The 23,284-nt window shown below is 34.7% G+C and overlaps 3 protein-coding genes and 2 long non-coding RNA genes across 6 annotated transcripts; 2 read left to right on the plus strand and 3 right to left on the minus strand.

The window, feature by feature from the left end:
- Nucleotides 1-912: 912 nt before the first annotated feature.
- Nucleotides 913-1,441, minus strand: LOC133030164 (uncharacterized). The gene is made up of 2 exons (XR_009684014.1): nucleotides 1,262-1,441; nucleotides 913-1,215 (listed from the first exon to the last, which is right to left on the minus strand). It is a non-coding gene; the product is annotated as an uncharacterized LOC133030164 (long non-coding RNA).
- A 1,758-nt stretch (nucleotides 1,442-3,199) lies between these two features.
- LOC115698614 (uncharacterized) lies at nucleotides 3,200-4,735 on the minus strand. Its single transcript, XM_030625732.2, has 3 exons — nucleotides 4,638-4,735; nucleotides 3,871-4,045; nucleotides 3,200-3,757 (listed from the first exon to the last, which is right to left on the minus strand). The coding sequence occupies exons 1-3, from the start codon at nucleotides 4,733-4,735 to the stop codon at nucleotides 3,305-3,307; spliced, it is 726 nt and encodes a 241-aa protein (XP_030481592.2). The 3' UTR covers nucleotides 3,200-3,304.
- An 869-nt stretch (nucleotides 4,736-5,604) lies between these two features.
- On the plus strand, nucleotides 5,605-8,608 carry LOC115699711 (uncharacterized). 2 transcript variants are annotated; one of them, XR_009684015.1, is made up of 4 exons: nucleotides 5,605-5,960; nucleotides 7,329-7,820; nucleotides 8,128-8,147; nucleotides 8,245-8,608. It is a non-coding gene; the product is annotated as an uncharacterized LOC115699711 (long non-coding RNA). The 2 variants fall into 2 exon arrangements; XR_004008397.2 differs by having other exon boundaries at nucleotides 5,628-7,399; nucleotides 7,602-7,820.
- A 1,228-nt stretch (nucleotides 8,609-9,836) lies between these two features.
- Nucleotides 9,837-15,106, plus strand: LOC133030418 (uncharacterized). The gene is made up of 2 exons (XM_061103155.1): nucleotides 9,837-10,997; nucleotides 11,150-15,106. The coding sequence occupies exons 1-2, from the start codon at nucleotides 9,837-9,839 to the stop codon at nucleotides 15,104-15,106; spliced, it is 5,118 nt and encodes a 1,705-aa protein (XP_060959138.1).
- Nucleotides 15,107-21,001: 5,895 nt separating this feature from the next.
- Nucleotides 21,002-22,179, minus strand: LOC133030419 (uncharacterized). Its single transcript, XM_061103156.1, has 2 exons — nucleotides 21,645-22,179; nucleotides 21,002-21,480 (listed from the first exon to the last, which is right to left on the minus strand). The coding sequence occupies exons 1-2, from the start codon at nucleotides 22,177-22,179 to the stop codon at nucleotides 21,002-21,004; spliced, it is 1,014 nt and encodes a 337-aa protein (XP_060959139.1).
- Between the last annotated feature and the right edge of the window lie 1,105 nt (nucleotides 22,180-23,284).

Genomic DNA, 23,284 nt, shown 5'->3' on the forward strand with positions numbered 1-23,284 from the left:
TTGGAGAAGAGAATATTACTATTTGTTATCTAAGCGTTTATGTGGTTGTGAAGTTTTACGTTTTTTGTCAAAATGTGTGATATATATATATATAGATGAAAACATAATATCTAATCCTATTAGGAACTAGGATACTTAAAAAAGAATAATGTACCTAATCGTATTAGGATAATAAAAGAAATAATGTAATTTTGTTTTGAAAGCAAATATTTTAATATTGTTAGTTTAGTTTGTTACGAAAAAAACGTTTTGATTGGTTCGATCTTCAAAATTAAAATTATTATTGTTAAGAAAAAAAATTATTAATGGAAAAAAAAAAAATGAACATAATTCATTTATTTATTTTTGAAAAAATCAATTTTTTTTTTTTGGCCACACCATGGTTTCAGAAATATTTTCATTGGAAAAGCAAGATATATTTTTTTTTTTTGAAATATTTTTTATACAAAAATATCAATATATGCTTGGAAGATAAGAAACTGTTGAAAATGGTATGTAATTCGATAGAGAAATTAGCTAAAGATTAAGGAAAAGTTAAAGGCAAGTACTTACTTTGTTCCTATCATATTGGATTATGTCATGTTCTTCCAGTAAAATTCTCTCTAATGTTCTAATAGGGAAATTTGATTTTCTATACTTAGAAAATCAAAAATTTTTTTCCCTAAACCAAAAATTTAAAACCTAAAAAAACTATTCCTTTTTTTTCAAAACCCCAAAAATACCCCCCTCACAATATTCTCTCTCTCTGCATCATCTCTCTCTCCCTCTATCTCACCCCAACCGCCCACCCTCACCCGAACCACCCTCACCCACCCACGTCAACTCCAACGCCGATCACCACCCTCACCACCGTCGACCACCGTCGACCACGACCCCAACCCCTCCGACCCCAACCCCAACCCGAAAGAGCAACCCCAGTCTCTGAAACTTTTTTTTTTTTTCCTGCGATTTGAGAGAGGGAAGAAGACAGAGGTCCGATGGTCGGACCCCCAAGGTCCGACCGTCTTTTTAATTTTTTTTTTTTTCTGCGATTTTGGAGAGAGAGGAAGAAAGAGGTCCGATGGTCGGACCTTCGGGTCCGATGGGTCCGATGGTCGGACCCATGGGACCATCGGACCCATCGGACCCGAAGGTCCGACCGGCTTTTATTTATTTTATTATTTTTTTTTCCTGCGATTTGAGAGAGAGGGGAAGAGAGAGGTCCGATGGTCGGACCTTGGGGTTGTCGGACCCATCGGACCCCAAGGTCCGACCATCGGACCTGGGGTGTGGGATTCTTGGGACCGGCTAGATAGAGAGAGAAAGAGAGATAGTTTTAGTTTGGGGGTATTTTTGGGGTTTTGAAAAAAAAGGTATAGTTTTTTTAGGGTTTAAATTATTGGTTTAGAAATCAAATTTTTTGATTTTCTAAGTATAGAAAATCAAATTTCCCTTCTAATATGTGTCTATCTACCAATCATTTAGCTCAATTCATTTGATAATTAATTTATATGATCATCTGAAGTAAAAACTAAAAACCATAAATGTATCATAATTATTTAATTAACAAAATTAGGTACAAAATTAGGGAACCATTTATCAAATTAGTAGTAATCATCAGTTTGTAAATTCACAAACCTTAATGTATAGTTTCAACAACTTACTTACTCAGAGCTCAAAACCATTTCTCTGCTTCTCCTCAATTGTTCCCTTTGAGTCATTTTATTAGTATAATAACTATACTCAGAGATTGCAATTATTTAAAAGATGACATTATTAGGAAAAATAAGTGTAACAGATCACTGAGAAATTTTATCAAACATTATGTGCGCATGTACCAAAATAAAGATAAAATTCAAACATGCAGAGTCAATGAGAATAATAAAGCATCTGAATTTATGTACCAAAATTTGAAAACAAATTCATTCAAGCTTGTCAATCCAATAGTTCCACCATTGGTGGTGGCCAAGGTATTAATGGAAACAAAAAGTTATTTCAAATAGCGCACCTCATCGAATGTCTCCACAGTAATCGTCGATCAATTGTCTGAGATTAAAATTGTTATTAACTTTAGGAAATCAATTGGAAATTTGAGAAATTAGGTGGAAGATGAGAGAAAATGTGAAAATTGTTGTAATGATTTGGCAAGTTGTGTATGTATAATTTAATTACTTTTATAAAATATAATTAAATAATAGTATAAAAATTATTTGAGAATAATGTAATGTATATTGTTTATTTCGAAATTTTTAATATAATATATATAATTAATTTTCAAAAGAATTATTAATAAATTAAATCGAATTTTAATTTTAATGCAACTAAAAATTTCAATGCAACTAAAAATTTGAAATAAGTAAATCAACACTACAAAATAATAAAACAAAATAAAATATTATGAAAATAAATATGTGAAACAACTAAATATTACAAATTTAAAATAAAATAATAAAAAAAAAACCGTTAGTATAGATACAAATAAATATAAATAATCATTTAATATATATTAAATGTAATTGAATTAGATTGAGTTTTAATTGAATTTTTAGATTGACATCTAATAACCAATTCAATTTAATTAGAATCCAACTATCAAATTTTTTATAATTAAATTAGATAAATCATGTCTACTCCTACTAAAATTTATATTTTATAGTCATACAAACAATCAGCTGCATATATAATACCAAAACAAAATGATTAGTGTGTCATATTGTGATTTTAGTTTTATTATTATTGTAAAAATAAAAATTAAATTTGATATTTTCAATATTTTTAATATTAAAATTATTAAAAATTAAAAGTTAAATTGAATATTAATATTAAGGGTAACTATTAGGCACTATAACTATTGTCAGTCTTAAAAATTCTTTTAGAGGTGACTTGTGTCAGCTAGGAATGATTTTTTAGTACTATTAAGGGCAACAAATGTCGCCCCTAAAGCTAACCTAAGTCACAAATAGAGTATTTTTCTCCATTATCAAATATCATTCCATTCCATTCCATGTCTACTCCCAAAGGAGAGAATGTCTTCAACAAAAACAACTTAGACTCTATCTTGAATTTAGACCACTTTTCTTTATGATTGCCAAGAATGCCAACAAAAATATCAACTTTTTCTTAATTTAGATTTTAAACTTTTCTAATATATATCACTACACTAACTAGCTAAGAAAACTAATAAGGCAACAAGAGAATAATAGGTGTGTTAAAATTTAAATTAAAGAAAGTAAAATTAAAATTTATTATTAAAACAAAATACAATAACTAACTAAAGTGAGTTTGTTCACATTAAATGCCCTCAAATAAATAAAATACAAAATCATTACTGATAACAAGTTTGATATGAAAATATAGAACAACCAGCCATTAAATTACAAACAAAAGTAATTTCATTATTGAGTCGACATGTGTGACAACATAGCAATAAATCATCATCCAAACAAGGCCACAACCTTCTCTTTCGTTCTGGAAATTGACACTCAAACAACTTTGGTATGAGAAAGTCATGATTTTGTGTAAGCCATAGTGAATTAGCTATCTCCTTCAATTTTTTTCGACATTCTAGCATTTGGGCACTTGTTTTAATATTGCCCAATAATTGTAACCCAAGCTTAGTACAACTTTGTTCTGATTCATCATCACTTTTATGATGATCTTCTTTGCAAATATAGATAATACCCATGAAATAAGAAGCTCCAAGGTGACCAGCATTGGCTGCCTTTTTCAACAATTCTAAACCTGATTCTTTTTTCTGGTGGAAGTTTAAGTAATCAATCTGTAAATATTAACAAATAAAAAAAAAAATTAGGAATGGAATTAAAAAAAAAAAAAGATCATATATATGTTTATTATTCTAATAAAACAAAATTAGATGGACTACTCACTCACCACTCCTTGTCTATACATAGCTTCTAAATTTTGACTGTGTAGGCATTTCATGAAGAGGGCAATTGCTTCCTTGCATAGGTATAGATCCCATGGATGACAAGAAAGCTCATCAAGTGATAGTTTATTGTGAATATATTCATCATTATCTTTGGCTAGTTTATTGAATAATTTCCAACTGCACAAAAGAAATGACACAATACTAATTAAGTTTGAAATAAAATTATATATTTCATATTTGTATAATTTTATGCACATTTTTTTTTTAAAAAAAAAACAAATATTAATACAAGAGTAATTTACGGTATAATTCCAATTGTAAATAAATATTTAAGTTTTGAAAGTAATAATATTTAAGTTATAATTCTAAAATTTTTATAAGTACATGTTAAGTAAATTTTCACGTAGCAATTCTTGATTGATACATATCTTTAATTATTTTTTTTTAAAAAAATAGTTTAAACATACAAATAAAAAAATGACACATGAATAATGACTTGACATTTAACGATTAGATAACTACAGAGTTCCAGAAATATAACTTAAGTATTATTACCGCTAAAAATTAAACTTAAATTTTTATTTACAACCGAAAATTAAATTTAAGTACTTTTGCCTCAAATTACTCTTAATACAAATATATTATTTGTGATCTTATGTTTTACTCTTTTACTCATTTTGACTATTTTCAAAAGTATTTCGACCATGTATTTTTTAAAAAATTAAAATAAGCATAAAAAATAAATAAAAAAGAAGTTATATAGAGTTACCTTAATTTAGCATTGAAGAAATCAGAAATTGATGTAGCAAGAACATCGCCTAATATATCCACAATTAAATCATTGGGAAGCCAATTAATATTCTTCATTGAATTAATTGGAAGACCATTATCATTCACTATCAATTTTAGGTCACTTTTGCTATTTTTCTGTATTTGCTTTGTTGAAGCTATACTTATTTTTGATGAGTCATTGTTTTTTCTCTTGATCGGTTTCATTATTTTGAGCCCTACATTATACGTACAAATATAATAAGTTAACTAAAATAACCATATTCATATCATTAATTTCAAATAAAAGGATTGCATACATTTAATATTATATCAAAATATAGTAGCCATCTTCTCTTTAATGGAGAAAAACAAAAATCTTATATATGAAACCCATAAAATTCAACATTAGGAACAGGAAGAACAACTATTTTAAGAGTTATTTTAAATTCAACCATTTAGGTTAATATTGTAAGTGCCTATAATTAGTATAACTATTAAGGTAAAAAAATACATATATATTTGTAAAGTAGATACATACCTGAAAGAAACCTATGAAAATAATCTTAGTTGAATATTGATGGAAGAGATTGAGAAGTACGAATATTTTGAGAGATATATATATTTGAGATTATATTGATTGAAAAGAATGAATATTATGTTCATATATATATATAGAACTTAAGTAGAGGGACTAGTTATAATTAACGTTAGACTCCTATTTGGAATAGGAAATGTAGAGATAATATTATAGGATTCTTTTGGATTTAGTAGTTACCTTTTTTAGATTTTATTATTTTTGACCCATTACTAAATTTACGTTTTAATTAAAAGATTTTTGCTCCTTACCCGTCAAAAAAAAATGGAAAAAAGATGAGAAATTATCTAATACACCATAATTTGTAACTTTTTTTCTATTTTTACGTTATTATTTTATACTTCCTACTTTTATAAAACTTATTTTGCATAAATATAAATTAATAAACTTTTAATTTTCATTTATACGTTTACTTATTTCTAAAACAAATTATTTCCCCTTTTCAGCTTCTTCCTCCACGCAAGAGAGAGCTTCACAAGGCCACCTTCTGCATCCAAACCTCTCGAATTCGGCGCATCAACCACCAGATGCAACCCTCCCATTCCCTTACTCGAACTCTCTATCGACCCTTTCTTCTGTTGCTCACTCATCAAAGTTATCGTAGAAGTATAAACATTATCAACCTCCTTCTCTAACTGATCGGAGAGAAGGAATTCTATTTGAGTATAGTCAAGTGACATATGGGTCGTTGGGTTGTTGAACTCGGGTCCATTACCACATTCACAGGTACGAGTTTATTATTTGTACCTTTCATCTATTTCATTTCTCTTCTCTTTTCATATTTTTTTTTATTTATCTCTGCATATATTTGTTCCTATGGTTCTCTACGGTTGTAATTTTATTTTTATTCTCTAATTAGTGATTAAGTAATTAAATCAATTTGTGCTTTGTTCTTTGAATGCTGAGAGTTGAGATGAGACCATTAGTATGAAAAATAGTCATAGTCAAGTGATTGTCTCTATTTTGTAGAGTTCTATATTGATTCTAGGTCTTTCTAACAGGGCTACGATTTAGTTATTATCCGTTTGTTTTTTTTTTTTTTTGTAATAATCAAGTATTCCCCTCAAACTCCATTCTTTTTCCTAGCTCATGGATTCACATTTTAAGTTTGTTTTGCTTTTGTTCATTACTTTAGGGATATACATTATGAAGTGCTCCCAAAAATTCATTGGCTTTCATAATCCGAACTCTGTCTCATAATCATTTATGATTTTGGTTAATTGATTTAAATTTTCTAATAGGTGGTGAATGGTGTCTTGGGTTTCATTGGGTTTGGTAGTAAAATCATAATATGTGATTTTGGAATAGGTTATTTAGTTTTTTTTTCTGTTTATGATGTTATCTCATAGAGAAGATTATGAGGAAATTTGAAAAGGATGGTTAGTACATGTAAATTTCTTAATAGTTTATGTTATACTTTAAATTTTTCCCTTTATATATTACATGATCTGGTTGTAGTTATATCCAATAGGTATAACAGTTTTTTTTGTGCTTACAGTCTAGTAGATGTGAAAGTCTTAAAGTTATTGTTGTAACTACTCCAGGGACTTATTATATAGTGTGAGATATTTGATGTTTTGAATTTCTTATTTGTGTGTCTTGAACTTTCATTTGATTTGTTTGTTGACTTGTACTAAAATATATATGCACAAACATCATCTTATATGGGTACAAACTTTCGTTTGATTTCTTGGTCATTGGATTTGCTTATTTACGCAGTAGAAGAAGATATACCATTAGCAGCAATAATTTCTATTGATGTTTACTCATTAGCTACTTACTCACTTATACTATCTTGGGAGCTATTTTAGGTGTCTAACTTTCACTTTGGTGAGTGTTTGGTTTCAAAAAATTTAGCTGGTCAATGCCTAAAATTGAGTTGTTTCCATTTTTAATGTTATTTGTTTCTATTTTTTATGTTAGATGAGGTTAAATGCTAGTTGTTTTCATTTCACAACAAACTATAGTGTCTATTCCGAGATTATGTTATTTCCATTTCGCAACAAGCTATGAAAGATATTGCTACAAATTTTGTTTTAGAACATATCCCTTTCTACTAATGATCTCGTCTTGTTGTGGCTTTCAATGTGGAAGTGGCTGTGATGGGGGCTAGCCCATTTTCTACTTGGAGATACCTTGTCCATCATGGTGTTGTGACTGAAGTGGTAAGACCTTTTGTTTTATTTTTGTCTTCCATGGAGAAGGATGGGATCTAGCTTTACATTTCTTATGTACTTGCGCTTATGAAATTATGTATTATTATTAGAAAAATATTCCTTTTTTATTTTTGTCAATGTTCCATCGAGCAGTAGCTAATGATTTTTATTTTTTTTTATGACTGTTGACTCTGGATTTTATATCTGCAAGTGTGACCCGTATTTCGATGATACTGATTATTCTCATCCTGGTTGCGAGCTTGGATTTCTAACTCCGAAATGTGCTAGAAAGTGAGTTGACAAGAACCAATTCAAGAAGAATTCAAAGCATTAAAATAATAATGCATACATAATCAAGTCCGACCCCCACAGTATTATGGATGAAGTTTATATGAATGGTCCAATTGAACTTTCATTCACCATTTATGAGGTAACATCTGGTTTCATACTTTTTAGTTAGCAATTTAAATGTAGAAAGAAAATGACTTAATTTCCAAATGTACATGCTCTGCTTCTTAAGCTTCTCTAAAACTATTCTTAAGATTTTGCTCACTTCAAATGAAGAGTTTACAAACACATAACAGGATAACAAATAGGAGGTCATGCTGTTAAGCTAACTGGATGGGAAACTAGTGATAATGGGAACGACTATTGAGTAATTTATACGCTATACCTCTAACTTTCAACTTTTAATGTTGTGAGGTATTATGCTGATTTTGTTCTTTCTTTTGATGCAGCTTCTTGCAAATCAGATGGGGTGGGTGATCTAAGTCCCTTTTAAAACTTCCTCTATTTTTAGTAAATGTATCTATTGAAATATGTGACAATTTCGATTTTTTCTTTCTGGATGGCAGGATGGTTACTTCATGATCAGGAGAGGAACAAATGAGTGTGGTATCGAAGATGATATGGTTGCTGGTCTGCTTTCAAAGTGAAATATTATCAAAGAGGTTGCAAGTGCTGATGCCTTTTCGGATGCTTCGTATTGATTTTAAAACTTTTCATTTACACTCAATGTTCAAGCAGAAAATAAAAGGACTCCAAATTTCTACTAGTATCATCATATTATACTCTATTAGTTTAGAATTCAATTATTTTATTTATGGATAAGTTGGAATTTATCTTTTGTATCATATAATGAACACAGAAGAACATATTATTGGTTGAATACCTCCATATATATATATAGGGCAAGACTATAGTAGGACTTAGCAAAAATTCCCTACCGATAGGGTACTTTTTTTAACCATTGATTTTAGATCGGATGGTTATTATAGTTTAAGATATATATTCTTATCATACAACTAACTGTATACAATAAAAATTTTATACTTTCTAAAAAAAATATTTATTTTTAAAAATAAAAAAATATTAAAACTTAAAATAAGAGACCCTTAATTTTCTCACTCTCCATTACAATATTGTTCTTCCAAAAATCTGAACGGCATTCTCTGCAGCAAACCCACGCCATCTCTCCAACCAGCCCAGATAACCCCACAACGATCCCAGGACGACCCGATGGCAACCCGACGGTGACCCGACGGAGAACTCATTGTGAACTCCCGAACTCGGACGACGTAAACACATACAAACAATGATTTTACTTATTACTAAAGCCTAAAAAAAATAAAGCCCAAATTTTAAATAACAGGCCTACTCTTCCCAGTCCGTGGGTGTGAATGAGAGAAATAATCTGATACATTTTTTTTAATCAAACTTATATATATATATTTTCCTTTTTAAGTTCTGATTGGTTAATATTACATCCCTATAGCATAGGGTCATTATACTTGGTCCTACCATATAAATTCCCTATATATATATATATATACTAGGCAGAAGTTACGTGCCTAGCCACGTATAGTTAGTTTTATTTTAGATTTTAGTCATCATTTTTTTTTAAATGTCATATGTAATTTTTTTAAAAAGATAATACTTAATATAGAGTGATAATTGTAGAAAGAATAATAATAATTTGAAGAAAGAGAATGTATAATTCTGTAATATATTGAAAAAAAAAAATATATTGTTTTATAAAGTTTTGAGAAATAAAAATTAAACTCAAAATGTTAATAAAATATATTAAAAGCAATAATAATAAATTTATAAAATAAAAATTAAATATTGTTGATATATATTAGAAAAATTAATGTTTAACGTTTATTAAATTAAATAAAACAATGTAAGAAGTTTTCAAAATTAAAAAGAAACATATAATTTTGATAATTAAAAGAGAAGAATTATTAAATGAAAAGGAAAAAAAATTAAAAAAAAAATCATTATTGAAGGAGTTTTTAATTTTCTATGGACTTAACAATAAAATTGTGAAATAAAAAACCTTAAACTAATAAATCGTAAACTAAGAATTAAGAAAAAAGTCTTGTCGTATGACATGTTTTGAAAGTCCTCTAATAGTCTACATTCTTTCTGTTGGTACTTCTTTTTGATGGCGTCGAGTAGTGAACCAGCTATTGATTTGAATGAGCAATACGCTCAAATCAGTTTGGAAGATGAGGAAGAGGGCGTCCTGCTTGGTGGGGATGATGAGGGGGAGGAGATTGCTTTTGACGATCGATGGTGTTTGGTGGGAAAATTTCTTACGGGTAGGACTTTGGATTTTGATGCTATGAGGCACATGATGGCTTCGTTGTGGCAGCCGGGAAAGGGTGTGTATATCAGAGAATTGGATACTAATAGGTATCTTTTTCAATTTTATCACGAGTTGGACGTTCAAGCGGTTGTTGATGGTAGCCCATGGACGTTTAATAAGAGTCCCCTTGTTTTTCATCGCTTACGGAAGGGGGAGGATCCGAAGGTTGTCTTGCTGCATAAGATGGATTTTTGGGTGCAGGTTCATGATTTAAAGTCTGGTTTTATGATGGAAAAGGTGGTCAGGAGTGCTGGTGAATATGTTGGTGGCTATATAAAATCTGATCCAAAAAACTTCAATGGATTATGGAGAGATTATCTCAGGGTAAGAGCAACAATTGATGTCAATAAGCCATTGAAACGGAGAATGAAGCTTTGCAAAGAAAATGGTGAATGGATATGGGCGAATTTCAAATATGAACACCTTCCAACATTTTGCTTTGTGTGTGGAATCATAGGTCACTCCGAAAGATTTTGTCCTAAACGGTTTGACCAACCGATTGATCAATTGAAAAAGCCATATGGGATTTTCATGAGGGCGCAGATGAAGAAAAAGAATTATCTGATTGGAGCACAGTGGCTACGCACAGGACATGACGATGGTGGAGCCGCCGGGTTGAGTGGTGTCTCTGGAAATTCTGGGGCCGGAGCTTATGCATCTTCATTGCCTAAAATTATGGAAATTGATTGTGGTAATCAGGATGGTGATCATAATCCCATAATTTTAGGAAAGAATCAAAGTGAGATAGTAAAAGGTGGAGGGGTGGTTAATGGGCAGAATAATGGGAAGGGTCAAAGCCACATAATAAGGGAAGATGAATCTGCATTGAATGAGGATGATTTGCTTCTTATTCTTGATAACAAAAGAAGACGTATGGGAAAAGAGAAGGTAATTAATAGTGGGGACAATGAAGTGGATGGTCATGTTGGGCAAGATGATTCAAAAAACGTTTTACAGGTGGGCCTTGGTTCTCAGGCCCACCTAGCATTATGAGTGTCATATCATGGAATTGCCATGGGCTTGGGAACCCGTGGGCTCAACAATTCATTAAGGACCTTGTTGTCTAAAAGAAACTCAGTTACTTGTTTTTATGTGAAACTTTGGTTAAGAAAGATGTTATTGAAAGGCTTCGTGTGGCTATTGGGTTTGATGGAGCTCTTGCTGTGGATTCGGTTGGTAGGAGTGGGGGAGTGGCTCTCTTATGGAAGGTCGAAGAGGACGTGAAGGTGCTGGAGTACGGAGGATCGTATATTGATGTTGTGATTAGTGGTAGTGATCAAGGACATTGGCGATTGACGGGGCTCTATGGTGAACCGAATAGGCAGTGGAGAAAGAGAACCTGGGATCTTATTTGTGAGCTGAAAAATAAATCTACATTGCCTTGGTGCATAATCGGAGATCTTAACAATGTCACTTCTCATGATGATAAAAGAGGTGGCAACCCTTATCCTAGATGGCTTATTGATGGCTTCAATGATACGTTGGCGGTCTGTGATCTTCATGACTTGGAGTTATCTGGGTACCCTTACACTTGGGAGCGTTGTCGAGGTACATTGGATTGGGTTGAGGTTCAGATTGATAGAGCGTTGGTGTCTCAATCTTGGTTAGATTATTTCCCCTCTGCTAAGCTTTTCAATTTAGAAACTTCTACTTCTGATCATACTCCGTTACTTTTGACTACTGTTAATCAAGTTGTAGTGGCTAAGAATAAGTTTTTTCGCTTTGAAAATTCCTGGCTTAAAGAGCCATTGTTTTTCGAAGTTGTGAAATCTTCTTGGGAGCCAGGCAATTCGATTGGGGTTATAGACAAGGTGAAACATTGTGGGGAAGTTTTGTTGAGTTGGGGAAAGGATTACTCTGGGAATTTTTCTAGGAGAATCAAGGATTGTAAGGAGGAGATGAAGCAGTGGAAGCGAGGCCGTGATGTTGTTTCATTGGAAAATTATAAATCGGCTAGTGCTAAATTACAAGATATCTTGCTGCAAAAAGAAATATTTTGGAAGCAAAGGAGTAAGCAGCTTTGGTTGCAAGAAGGAGATAGCAATTCAAAATACTTTCATGCTATCGCAACTGCGAGAAGGCGAAGAAATTCCATCCAAAAACTTCGAAATTCTGCTGGTACATGGGTGGATTGGCAAGGTGGATTGTCTTTGGTGGTTGAGGATTATTTCTCCCAGCTGTTTTCCTCAACAGCAGCTGCCAGTAATACTGATATATATCAGTATATTTCTGCTTCAGTCACGGCAGATCAGAATGCAAAGCTGCTGGAGCCAGTTTCAGATGTGGAAATTCGGAGTGCCCTCTTCCAAATGCACCCGGATAAATCTCCAGGACCTGATGGCATGACTCCAGGATTTTATCAAAAATGTTGGAGCACTGTAAGTACTGATATCATTTCTCTTGTCCAGAATTTTTTTGTGGTTGGTTCATTTCCAAGAGAGTTGAACTTTACTAACATAGTGCTTATCCCGAAAAAGAAACATCCTGAATCTATGAGTGATCTTCGTCCAATTTCGTTATGTAATGTGCTCTATAAGATTATATCGAAGGTTTTGGCTAATAGATTCAAAGAAGTCCTACCGAATGTTATATCAGATAATCAAAGTGCCTTTCTTCCGGGGCGTCTGATTTCTGATAACATTATGATAGCCTTCGAAATTATGCATTACCTGAAGCGTAAAAGAGTTGGTAAGGAGGGATTTATGGCTATTAAGCTTGACATGAGCAAGGCATATGATCGTGTGGAATGGCCTTTTATTGAAAATATGCTTCTTCATATGGGTTTCAGTAGTCATTGGGTGCAACTTATTATGTTTTGTGTGACTACGGTTACTTATAACGTGACTCATGGTGGTCATCTAATGGGACCTATCACTCCTGGTAGAGGTTTGCGACAAGGAGATCCATTATCTCCTTACTTGTTCTTGATTTGTGCGGAAGGTTTTTCCTCTTTGCTGAAACATTATGAGAGACAACGTTGGTTGACTGGCTGCCGTGTTGCTAGAGGTGCTCCTATGGTTTCTCATATGTTATTCGCAGACGATAGCTATGTTTTCTGTAAAGCCAATGATTTTGAGTCTCAAAATGTGATGCGCCTCCTTCATAGTTACGAAATTGCTTCGGGGCAACAAGTTAACTTTGCTAAGTCTTCAGTCTTCTTTAGCAAAAATACTTCTGAGGCTATTCGTGATCGAGTTTGTGGTGTTATGGGCCTTAGTGCAGCTTCGAATGATAGTTTCTACTTGGGTTTGCCTTGCATAATGGGGAGGAATAAGAATGCAATTCTTGGCTTTTTGAAGGAAAAGATGAGGAAAAGGATCTTTAGTTGGGAAACAAAGTTCTTGTCTAAAGCTGGGAAAGAAGTATTGATAAAGTCGGTGGCTCAAGCATTGCCAAGCTATGCTATGAGTGTTTTTCTTTTGACCCAAGAGATTTGTTCAAGTCTTGAGAGTATGATGGCGCGGTTTTGGTGGAAATCACAATCAAACTCAAGTAAGGGAGTGAGTTGGGTGAGTTGGAAACGTCTTTGTCAACATAAGAATTTTGGTGGCCTTGGGTTTCGAGACCTTAGGGACTACAACTTGTCTTTTCTAGGAAAACAAGGATGGCGTTTGCTCACGATGGGAGACACTCTTGTTGGTCAAATCTATAAGGCTAGGTATTTTCCTCATGGTTCCTATCTTGATGCTGAGTTAGGAAAGAATCCTAGTTTTATTTGGCGAAGTATATGGGCTGCTCAAGATTTAGTTCGAAAGGGTGCAAGAAGGTCAGTTGCTGATGGTTCCTCAATTAGTATTCTCAAAGATCCTTGGTTGCCTCATGATACGAACCCATATGTTGTTACAACACATCCTGGGCTTGTTGATAAGCATGTGTCTAACCTGCTGAATGTTGGGGAGAGGTCTTGGGATATGGAAATTTTAAATGACATGTTTGAGGAGAGGGATGTTAGCTTGATCAAAAATATTCAGTTAAGTAGCTCTAGCTTTGTGGATAGTTGGTGTTGGAACATGGAAACCTCGGGATTTTATTCAGTCAAGAGTGCGTACAAGTTCCTTCAATCTTCAAGTGGAAATTGGCTTTTTACACAAGATAATAGTGGCTGGAAAAAATTGTGGCAGATTTCAGTTCCATCCAAAGTTCATCATTTTCTATGGAAAGCTTGTTCGGGTTGTCTCCCAACTAAGGTACAACTTCAAACAAAACATGTCAATGTTGATCTTATGTGTCCCTTGTGTAATTTGGAGATTGAGACTATTTTTCATGTTCTCTTGGGCTGCAATTTTTCGAAAGCTTGCTGGTTTTTCTCAGCTGCAACACAGCCGACTGGTGTGTTTTCTGAGTTTTCTTGCTGGTTTTTTGATCTGTTGGAGAACAGCTCGACTGCTGCTGTTGTCGAGGCTGCCATGCTCAGTTGGAGCATTTGGAAGACAAGGAACGAAGTGCTATGGCAACACAAAACCAGATCTGCTTTACAAGTAGTTCAGTCGGCGAAGCAAGTCCTTAACAATTGGAAAGTTGCTAAATTTCAGTCCCCTGCTGCTTTGTATGCCACGGGTGAAGCTGCAATTAGTAATTTATGGCGTAAACCAAGTGTTGATATGGTTAAGGTAAATGTCGATGGAGCTCTTTTCCAAACACAACAAAAATTTGGCTTTGGTTGCATTGCTCGGAATCACAATGGCCACCTTTTGGAAGCTCGATCTGTAAGTAGATGGGGATGTGTTCTTCCTGAAATTGCAGAGGTTATCGGGATCAAGGAGGCCTTGAGTTGGATAAAGACGCGAGGTTGGGATAGGGTGGTAGTTGAAACTGACGCATTAGTTGTGGTCCAAGCAATCAATAGCTCAGTTCATATGCCATCTCAATTTGGGTTATTGGTGGAAGATTGTCGTTCTATTTTATTATCTTTGAATAATGTAGCGGTTTCTTTTGTGAATCGATCTGCAAATAGGGCTGCCCATAGTCTTGCTAGGGAGTCTTGTTTTCTGTCAGATTGTACCTACAATGAGCTAAACGCTCCTCCTTTTCTGTATGACATTGTTATGGCTGAGGCCAGTTATTAATGAAATCATCCTTTGAGTCAAAAAAAAAAAAAAAAAAACAATAAAATTGTGAAAAGTCAAATAACCAACCTCTGATCTTTTGACCTTCACCCAAATTCAAGCTACAAAAACAAATCTCATCTTCATAAATGAAATCAAATCATGCTGGACACACAGAAATTGAGTAATTTTGTTAGTTTTTCTATTTTTAACTATTAGAATTAGCATTAATGTAATACTTAACAATTTCTCTAATATCATCAAACTCATAATAAGTCTCCAAAAATCCTACTAACTTACTCATAAGAACTCCATTCTCTGGCTGCAAAGAGTACGAACCCCTAGAAACAGAGAAGCGAAAGCTGTTGGGCTAGAGACTTACAAAAACATCGATATATATAGGATTGAACAAAGACATATATGATAATAAATGGTTATACAAAAAATAGGGTTATATATATAGGATTGACAAAGACATAAATGATAATAAATGGTTATACAAAAATAGACGTTATATATATAGGATTGAACAAAGATACATATGTATGACATATATATAGGATTGAACAATGCATGGCAGACATTAAAGGATTCTGGATTCCCATTCTTTAAAGGTGGTCCACAAACAATACAGAACCTAAGGAAGCAGTTCCATCGTAGTTTAATAGAAGAGCAATGCGTGTTCTTGGTGCTTTTACTGATTAGCAGCAGCTTGAATGCATGGCGAACATGACAGTATGATTACTATCAAAGGATTTTGAATGGAATAATATTGTGAGGCTAGATTATAATTATAATCATAGCCTCCATTGAAAACAAATTGGCTCGGTGACACTATATGTCAATTGTATATGCAAGTCACTACAATATTAGTGGAGTCAGTTATATGTGGATGGCTGATGGTATTTATATGGCCTGTTTTTCTCTGTTTGAAAAATTTGTAACTGTATCGACGGAAATATTCTTTAGAAGTCTTTTTAATATCATCTCAACGTTTGAATGGAGTATAAAGGGTACGAATGGAATCACAATTTTAGGAGAATTAGTTTTATTATCGCTATCAAACTTATAATTTTTTCAGGGAATTAGGTTACGATCGTAACTGTAACTATACGTGCATTGCTTTAAAAAATAATTGGTTATTTTTAGATGTTAACGGAATGTGTATTTTTTTGAATAAATTTTTGTTGAAAAATAATATAAATTAATTGGGAATATTCTGTTAAAGTTAACGGAGGAAACAAAACAATCGTTAAACCAAGAATTGCCGTTAGATAGACACTTTTAATATATAAAGATATATATCATGATGACTATTTTATTTTGAGTAATTTGCGGTAAAAATACCTAAGTTTTATCCCGAGTAGCTGATAAATACTTAAGTCATATTTTTGGCGGTAAAAATACCTTCCGTCACACTTCTGGAACTTTCGTAGGTACCTCTCCGTTTTCTTCTAGGTAAGTGTCCACGTGTCATCTTTTTATTAGTCCACATCATTAATTTTTATTTTTCATTTTAAAATTTATTAAAACTTATTTAAAAATTATTTAAAAATAAAAAATATATATTTAAAATGTTTTAAAAAAATAAAAATAAAACTTATTTTTTAAATTAAAAAAATTACAAAATTAAAATACACATAAAACTTAAGTATTTTTTATTAAATTAAATTTTTTTAAAAAACTAAAAAGAATACGATTGAATATAGGATTGGTTTTTAAAAAAAAATAAAAAGAATACGATTGAGAGATTGAGAGCAGAGAGAGATCGAGAAAAGAGAGAGAGTGTTACGAAACCAAGAACGACTGAGATTGAGAGGAGAGAGAGAGGGAGATCGAGAAAATACAGAGAGAGAGATCAAAACAGATCTGAGATTGAGAGGAGAGAGAGAGGGAGATCGAGAAAATACAGAGAGAGAGAGAGATCAAAACAGATCTGAGATTGAGAGGAGAGAGAGGGTAAGAGATTGAAACAGATCTGAGATTGAGAGGAGAGAGAGATCGAGTAAAAGAAAGAAAGGGAAAGATGAAGGAGGCCTTAGATTTGATCCAGCGAGAAAGATGACATGTTCTAGCCATAAACGACAGACTTGAAAGAGTTGGGATCAAGGTTTGGCCACTGTCGAAGGGTTGAAGAAGATGGAGGACTTCAAGAGATCGGCGGAGCACCGACGACGGAGGACGAGATCTGATGAAAGCAAATTGAGGCCAGTAGAAATCTCTCCTCCCAATTTATTTTCATCTTGTAAATATGTTTGGCTGTTGGAAAAATGCAGGAAAATGAAGAAGCAAAAAAATTATTTTTTGAGATTTCTGGATTTGTATGTCCTAGTTTTTTTCTGGGTTCTCTTCTGATTTTGGAAAGTTTTTGTTGTTGTTGCTGCCTTGTTTTGGGGTTCTTTAGATTCAGATAAGAGAGAGAGAGAGAGAGAGAGAGAGAGAGAGAGAGAGAGAGAGAGAGAGAGAGAGAGAGAGAGAGAGAGAGATTCCTGGGAAAAAGAGATTCCTGGGAAAAAGAGATTCCTGGGAAAATATATCATTTTTTGAGATTTTTGAAAAACTACAAATAAAGTATTAATTATGTATGTGATTATTAGAGTTTGAAGATGAATATGAATTTTAATCTGTGTTATTCATATTTTTTTGATGGGTTTGTTCTATGTTCTTGTTCATTGTTCATACCCATATTTTTGTGGGATTTTATTAATTGTACGTTTATGTTTAATCAGTTCATTGTTCATAGACATTGTTAATCTAATATGTTTAATCAGGGGTTAATTAGAAATTTAAAAATATAATTAATGATTTTTAATTTTAATTAGTTAAAATATGAATTTCTAGATATTTTTTTTTTATTTTATTAGATTTTAAATGAATTTTTAGATTTTTTAAATAAAAAATAAAAAGGTTAATGACATGGACCAATGAATGAGTGACACGTGGATACTAACTTGGCACATAACGGAGAGGTACCTACGGAAGTTCCAGAAGTGTGACGGAAGGTATTTTTACCGCCAAAAATACGACTTAGGTATTTATCTGCTACTCGGGAGAAAACTTAAGTATTTTTGCCGCAAATTACTCTTTTATTTTTAAAGATCTTATGTTATATTAACTTAAACCAATATTTAGTATTTATTGCTTGAACCATTAAATTTCGCTACCAAAGAAAGTAGCAAGTCGATTGGAACAGACTCCAAATCGAAGATACAACCAAGAAAAAATATGGAAGCTCTAGCACAGTTATATGAGCTACCACATTTGCTGATCGTTTAACAAATAATACAAAAATCGTTTTTAATTCAAGCAACAGTTTTTTACACTCTTGGATAATTTGACCAAACATTGAAATCATATTCACCTCACTTCTTATCGCTTGGACTACCGTTAAGCAATCCGTTTCGAGTGTAACATGCTGCTAATTATGTCTCTTGATCCAACTTAACGCTTCACGAATGCCAATTGCTTCAGCTACCTCGGGTGTAACCGAACCAGAAAAGAGTGCCATCTTCCCCTAAATTAGCATACCAAAATGATCTCTTGCCCCTAAGCCACAGCCATAACTGTTACCACCGTCAAAGAGAGCAGCGTCAACATTTACCTTGATAGAATTTACACTGGGTACAATCCAATGCTCAGCACCGTCGTCCGCTCTAAGGCTTGACCATGACGTCTCAATTCGAGAATTTTGAGCATTCTTCCATTGTTCAAGGTAACCCGTTGCTTGCACTACAATGCTAGTTGCAGTAACACTTTTCTGTTGCCATACAACATCATTTTGGGCGTTCCAAATGGCCCAACAAAGAACCGAGAGAAGCAGCTTTTTTTCTGCATCAACAAAGAAACAAAAGAAGAAACCTGATCCGTAAAATTTTAAGTGCGGCCGTCGCAACATATGTGCCGATACCAACTTTGTCCCACACTTGTTTCACTCTCGTACAAGTAATGAGTGCATGGACAATGGTTTCGTCTTCACCATGGCAGATAGGACAGAGTGTTTGAACATCGACTCGTTTAATCTTCAATTGTTGCAGAGTCGGCAGGCATTCTCTAGCAGCTCTCCAAACCAGATTCTTCACCTTTGGAGGAATTTTCAGCTTCCAAAACTTAGTCCAAAACTTGGTGAGATCATCTTCATTGGGACTCCATCTTCCATAAAGCTTTTGAAGTAGATTATAACCACTTTTAACCGAGTAAATGCCTGACGTTTCATAGCTCCAAGTAAGCTTGTCACTGTCGTGGCCTATAATCAAGGGGATATCCAAAATGAGCTGCTTTTCACGCTCATTAAACAAATCATTCAGGATCTCAACATCCCAACTCCCACCCTCCATGGCCATTAAATTACACACTTTAGCTTCACTCAAACTAGGATGACTTGAGTGAACAAAAGGGTCATCTTCACTAGGCAGCCACGGTTCCTGAAGAACATTTATCTCCTCCCCATTAAAGATACACCGGCGAGTACCTTTTCTAATTAGATCTTGGGCTTCCAACACACTCCGCCACACATAACTTGGATTAGACCCCAGCTTTGCCGTGAAAAAGGAGCCATTAGAGTAGTATCTCGCCTTGAACACTCTAGCAACAAGAGTATTAGGACGGGATAGTAACCTCCACCCTTGTTTAGCGAGCATGGCTACATTGAAGTCTCGCAAATTTCTAAACCCCATGCCTCCTTTAGACTTATGAGAGCAAAGCCTATCCCATGAGAACCAATGAATACCATTTTTAGCATTACTTGCACCTTGCCACCAGAACTTGTTCATGGCTTTCTCCATATCACGAGTAATATCCAAAGGCAACAGAAAGACGCTCATCGCATAGCTTGGAAGAGATTGAGCCACCGTTTTGATCAGAATTTCTTTACCAGCCCGTGATAGAAATTTCATCTCCCAACCTTCAATCCTTTTCCGAACCCGCTCCTTGAGATAACCCAACACCACTGACTTATTTCTGCTTAGAGTACTTGGAAGACCCAAGTACAGGATTCCTTCATCCGCAATAGCCATGCCTTAAGTGTTACATATGCTATCACAAATTCCTTGGGTAGTGTTGGTGCTATAGAAAATGGAGGATTTCGAAAAATTCACCTTTTGGCCTGAAGCTGCTTCAAACTTATGGAGGATGTCTTTTATTCTAGTAGCTTCTTGGGTGGTAGCCTTGCAATACAAATAGCTATCGTCCGCAAAAAGCATATGTGAAATACGAGGTGCTCCATTAGCCACTTTACACCCATGAATGAGACCAGCCCTTTCATACTTGGTCAGCAAAGCCGAGAGACCCTCAGCGCAAAGAATAAACAAGTATGGAGATAACGGATCTCCTTGTCGGATTCCCCGGGAATGTATAATCGGCCCCATCTCCCTGTTCTTATGGACCACCAGATATTCAGCTGAGGTTACACACTTCATCAACAAAGAAATCCACCATTGATCAAACCCCAATTTCCGTAGCATTGCTTCTAAAAAAGGCCATTCGATCCTATCGTAAGCTTTACTCATGTCTAACTTTAAAGCCATAAAGCCTTCTTTTCCTTTTCTCTTCCGCTTTAGGTAGTGAAGCACCTCAAACGAAATTAGAATGTTGTCCAAAATAAGACGTCCTGGGATAAAAGCGCTTTGAGTGTCAGCTACAATAGTATCCATGAAAGGCTTCATACGATTCACCATTACCTTTGTGATTGTCTTGTACACCACATTACACAAAGCAATAGGCCTAAGTTGAGTCATATTCTCCAAATTTTTCTTTTTAGGGATCAACACAATATTAGCTTTGCTACAACCCGGATCAAACTCCCTTGTCGAAAAAAAATCTCTGAACAACCTTTACAACATCACGGCCCACAATGCTCCAACATTTCTGGTAAAACGCAGGTGTCATGCCATCTGGACCAGGACTTTTATCAGGATGCATCTAAAAAATCGCCTTTTTAACCTCCTCTTCAGAAACAGCCGTACTCAACTCCTCATGAACAAGGCTAGGCACCGAGCTATTGACACTATCAATCACTTCTTGGCAAGTCGAATTAGAAGCTTGAAATAGAGTTGAGAAATAGTCAATCATCACCTGAGCGAGCCTATTATCCCAACCTACACGGACTCCATTATCATTCTTCAAAGTAACAATTTTGTTGTGTCTCTTCCTAGTTGTGGCAGCCTTATGAAAATAGCTACTATTATGATCACCTTCCTTCAACCATAGCTGTTTAGAACGCTGCTTCCAAAAGGATTCTCTCTGATCAAGAACATGAAACAACTCCTCCTTTACTTCTTTGTGTCGCTGAATAGAGGCAGTGTCCCTTTTATTGGCCAATCTTTGAATCTCTTTCTTACACCGAGAGATACGAACCTTGAAATTTCTAGTCACCTCCTTCCCCCAAATACTCAACTTATCTGCACACCGAGTCAACTTATTTGGCAAACTATCATCACCCCCACTCTCCCAACAATCCCGTACAATTTCAAAGCACTTGGCTCCTTGAGCCAAGCGTTTTCAAACTTGAAATTATGATTTGGAGTGTAACAATGACTGAGTTTAGGTCCAAAAAAGATAGGACAATGATCAGAAGATGAGATTTCAAGATTAAGAAGAGAAGCACCTTGGAAAAGTTGAGACCAAGCATTGTTGACAAGGGCACGGTCCAAGCGCACCTCTATCCAATTTCGAGAGCCCCTGCTTTTCTCCCAAGTGAACGGATGGCCCATAAGTTCCACATCTGTTAAATTGCAGTCATTCAAAGCTTGTTGGAACCCGTCAATCAAACGTTGAGGATAAGGCCTTCCACCCCGTTTATCTTCATGCCTCACAATGTTATTCAAGTCTCCTATTACACACCAAGGAATAGAAGAATCAGTCGCCAAGGTTCGAAGCAAAGTCCACGAACGGTGCCTGTTAACTCTCTCTGGTTCACCATAGAAACCGGTTAGCCTCCACACACCTCTCTCAGACGACTCCACCAAGAACTCTATGTGATTGTTCGAATAACCCATCACCCGCCCATCATCTTGGTTTTTCCAAAATAAAGCTAACCCACCCGAACTCCCTTGGGCCTCAACCCCAAAAGCACCATCAAACTTTAACATCCGGCCCATACTTTCTATTTTCTTTTTATTGCATTTTGTTTCACATAAAAAAATGAAATTGGGATTCTTTTGAGATACAATCTCTTTAAGGAACTGAATAGCCCGTTGGTTCCCAAGCCCACGGCAATTCCAGCTCAGAACATTCATAATCCTCGGTGGGCCTGTGAAACAGAACCCGCCCCAAACAAGTTTTTTGTGGTATTTTCAGAATATCAGTATCCATGTCCTCTCTTTGAGTTTGCACAGGCCCAATATCATCAAAATTACCAGTATTGACTTCATCACACTTCTCCATATTGATCCTCTCTTGGACCTCTTCCTCTGTGTTATTTTTCAAAGTGTTTTCTGGCTTAGGCCCATTAGCATCAATAAGCTCAGTCCGTCTTATCTTAGTGTCCAACACCAAAATACTTGTTTCCTTATTTATATTATTTGGCTCTATAACCGTATCTTTACTATTCAGATTTCTCATTATTGCTTGGTCAACTACAGCCGCACTTTCCTTCATTTGAGGCAAAGCATTAGCCATCAAATTAGGACTCTTATCCCTCCCAGTAATTGGCTGATGTGATGACGATCCCACATTAGCAGGAGGATATCGGTTTTGCCGTGATTGCCTCCCAAGATTATTGTTGATCTGATTATCATTAATGGCCGTAGATCCCTCTCCAGATGTGGGGTGCTCCGAGAATACCATTCCACCGGCTCTAGATACAGCTTCGGGCCTTAACCACCTCTCTCCGATTGCATAGTTTTTCCTTCGTGGAACAGCTTTCAATTCCAAAGTGTAAGGCTTCTGAATCTGATCAAATGGCGTATGAAAAAGTTGTTCGCAAAAACGCTCCGAATGCCCAAGGATGCCACAAATAAAGCAGAAAGTGGATAGACTCTCATACTTAAAATTCTCATAGCAATATACTCCTCCTTGCTTCTCAACCTTTTTCTTCCGTTTTAGTGGACAATCGATATTAATCTTTACACGAACTCGAAGATAATCTCGCCACACTCCAATGAAATTATTCGGATCGGCTTTGATGAAAGTCCCCACAAAATTGCCCAAGTCGCGTACAACACGTTCCAACATAAAGCCAGTGGACAAATTATGTATTTGCAC

Source organism: Cannabis sativa, chromosome 8 (assembly GCF_029168945.1).
Source record: "Cannabis sativa cultivar Pink pepper isolate KNU-18-1 chromosome 8, ASM2916894v1, whole genome shotgun sequence".
In the NCBI taxonomy this organism is placed as follows: Eukaryota; Viridiplantae; Streptophyta; class Magnoliopsida; order Rosales; family Cannabaceae; genus Cannabis; species Cannabis sativa.

Bases quoted from the DNA above. Each gene is read 5' to 3' on its own strand.
- LOC133030418 (XM_061103155.1), top strand. From the start codon at position 9,837: ATGGCGTCGAGTAGTGAACCAGCTATTGATTTGAATGAGCAATACGCT. The intron at 10,998-11,149 runs GTGGGCCTTGGT...ACTTTGGTTAAG, and splicing joins ATTCAAAAAACGTTTTACAG to AAAGATGTTATTGAAAGGCT.
- LOC115698614 (XM_030625732.2), bottom strand. From the start codon at position 4,735: ATGAAGAATATTAATTGGCTTCCCAATGATTTAATTGTGGATATATTA. The intron at 4,046-4,637 runs GTAACTCTATAT...TCTTTTGTGCAG, and splicing joins TTCTTCAATGCTAAATTAAG to TTGGAAATTATTCAATAAAC. The intron at 3,758-3,870 runs GTGAGTGAGTAG...TAATATTTACAG, and splicing joins CTATGTATAGACAAGGAGTG to ATTGATTACTTAAACTTCCA.
- LOC133030419 (XM_061103156.1), bottom strand. From the start codon at position 22,179: ATGGGCCGGATGTTAAAGTTTGATGGTGCTTTTGGGGTTGAGGCCCAA. The intron at 21,481-21,644 runs GTCCTATCTTTT...CTCGGTGTGCAG, and splicing joins AATCTCATCTTCTGATCATT to ATAAGTTGAGTATTTGGGGG.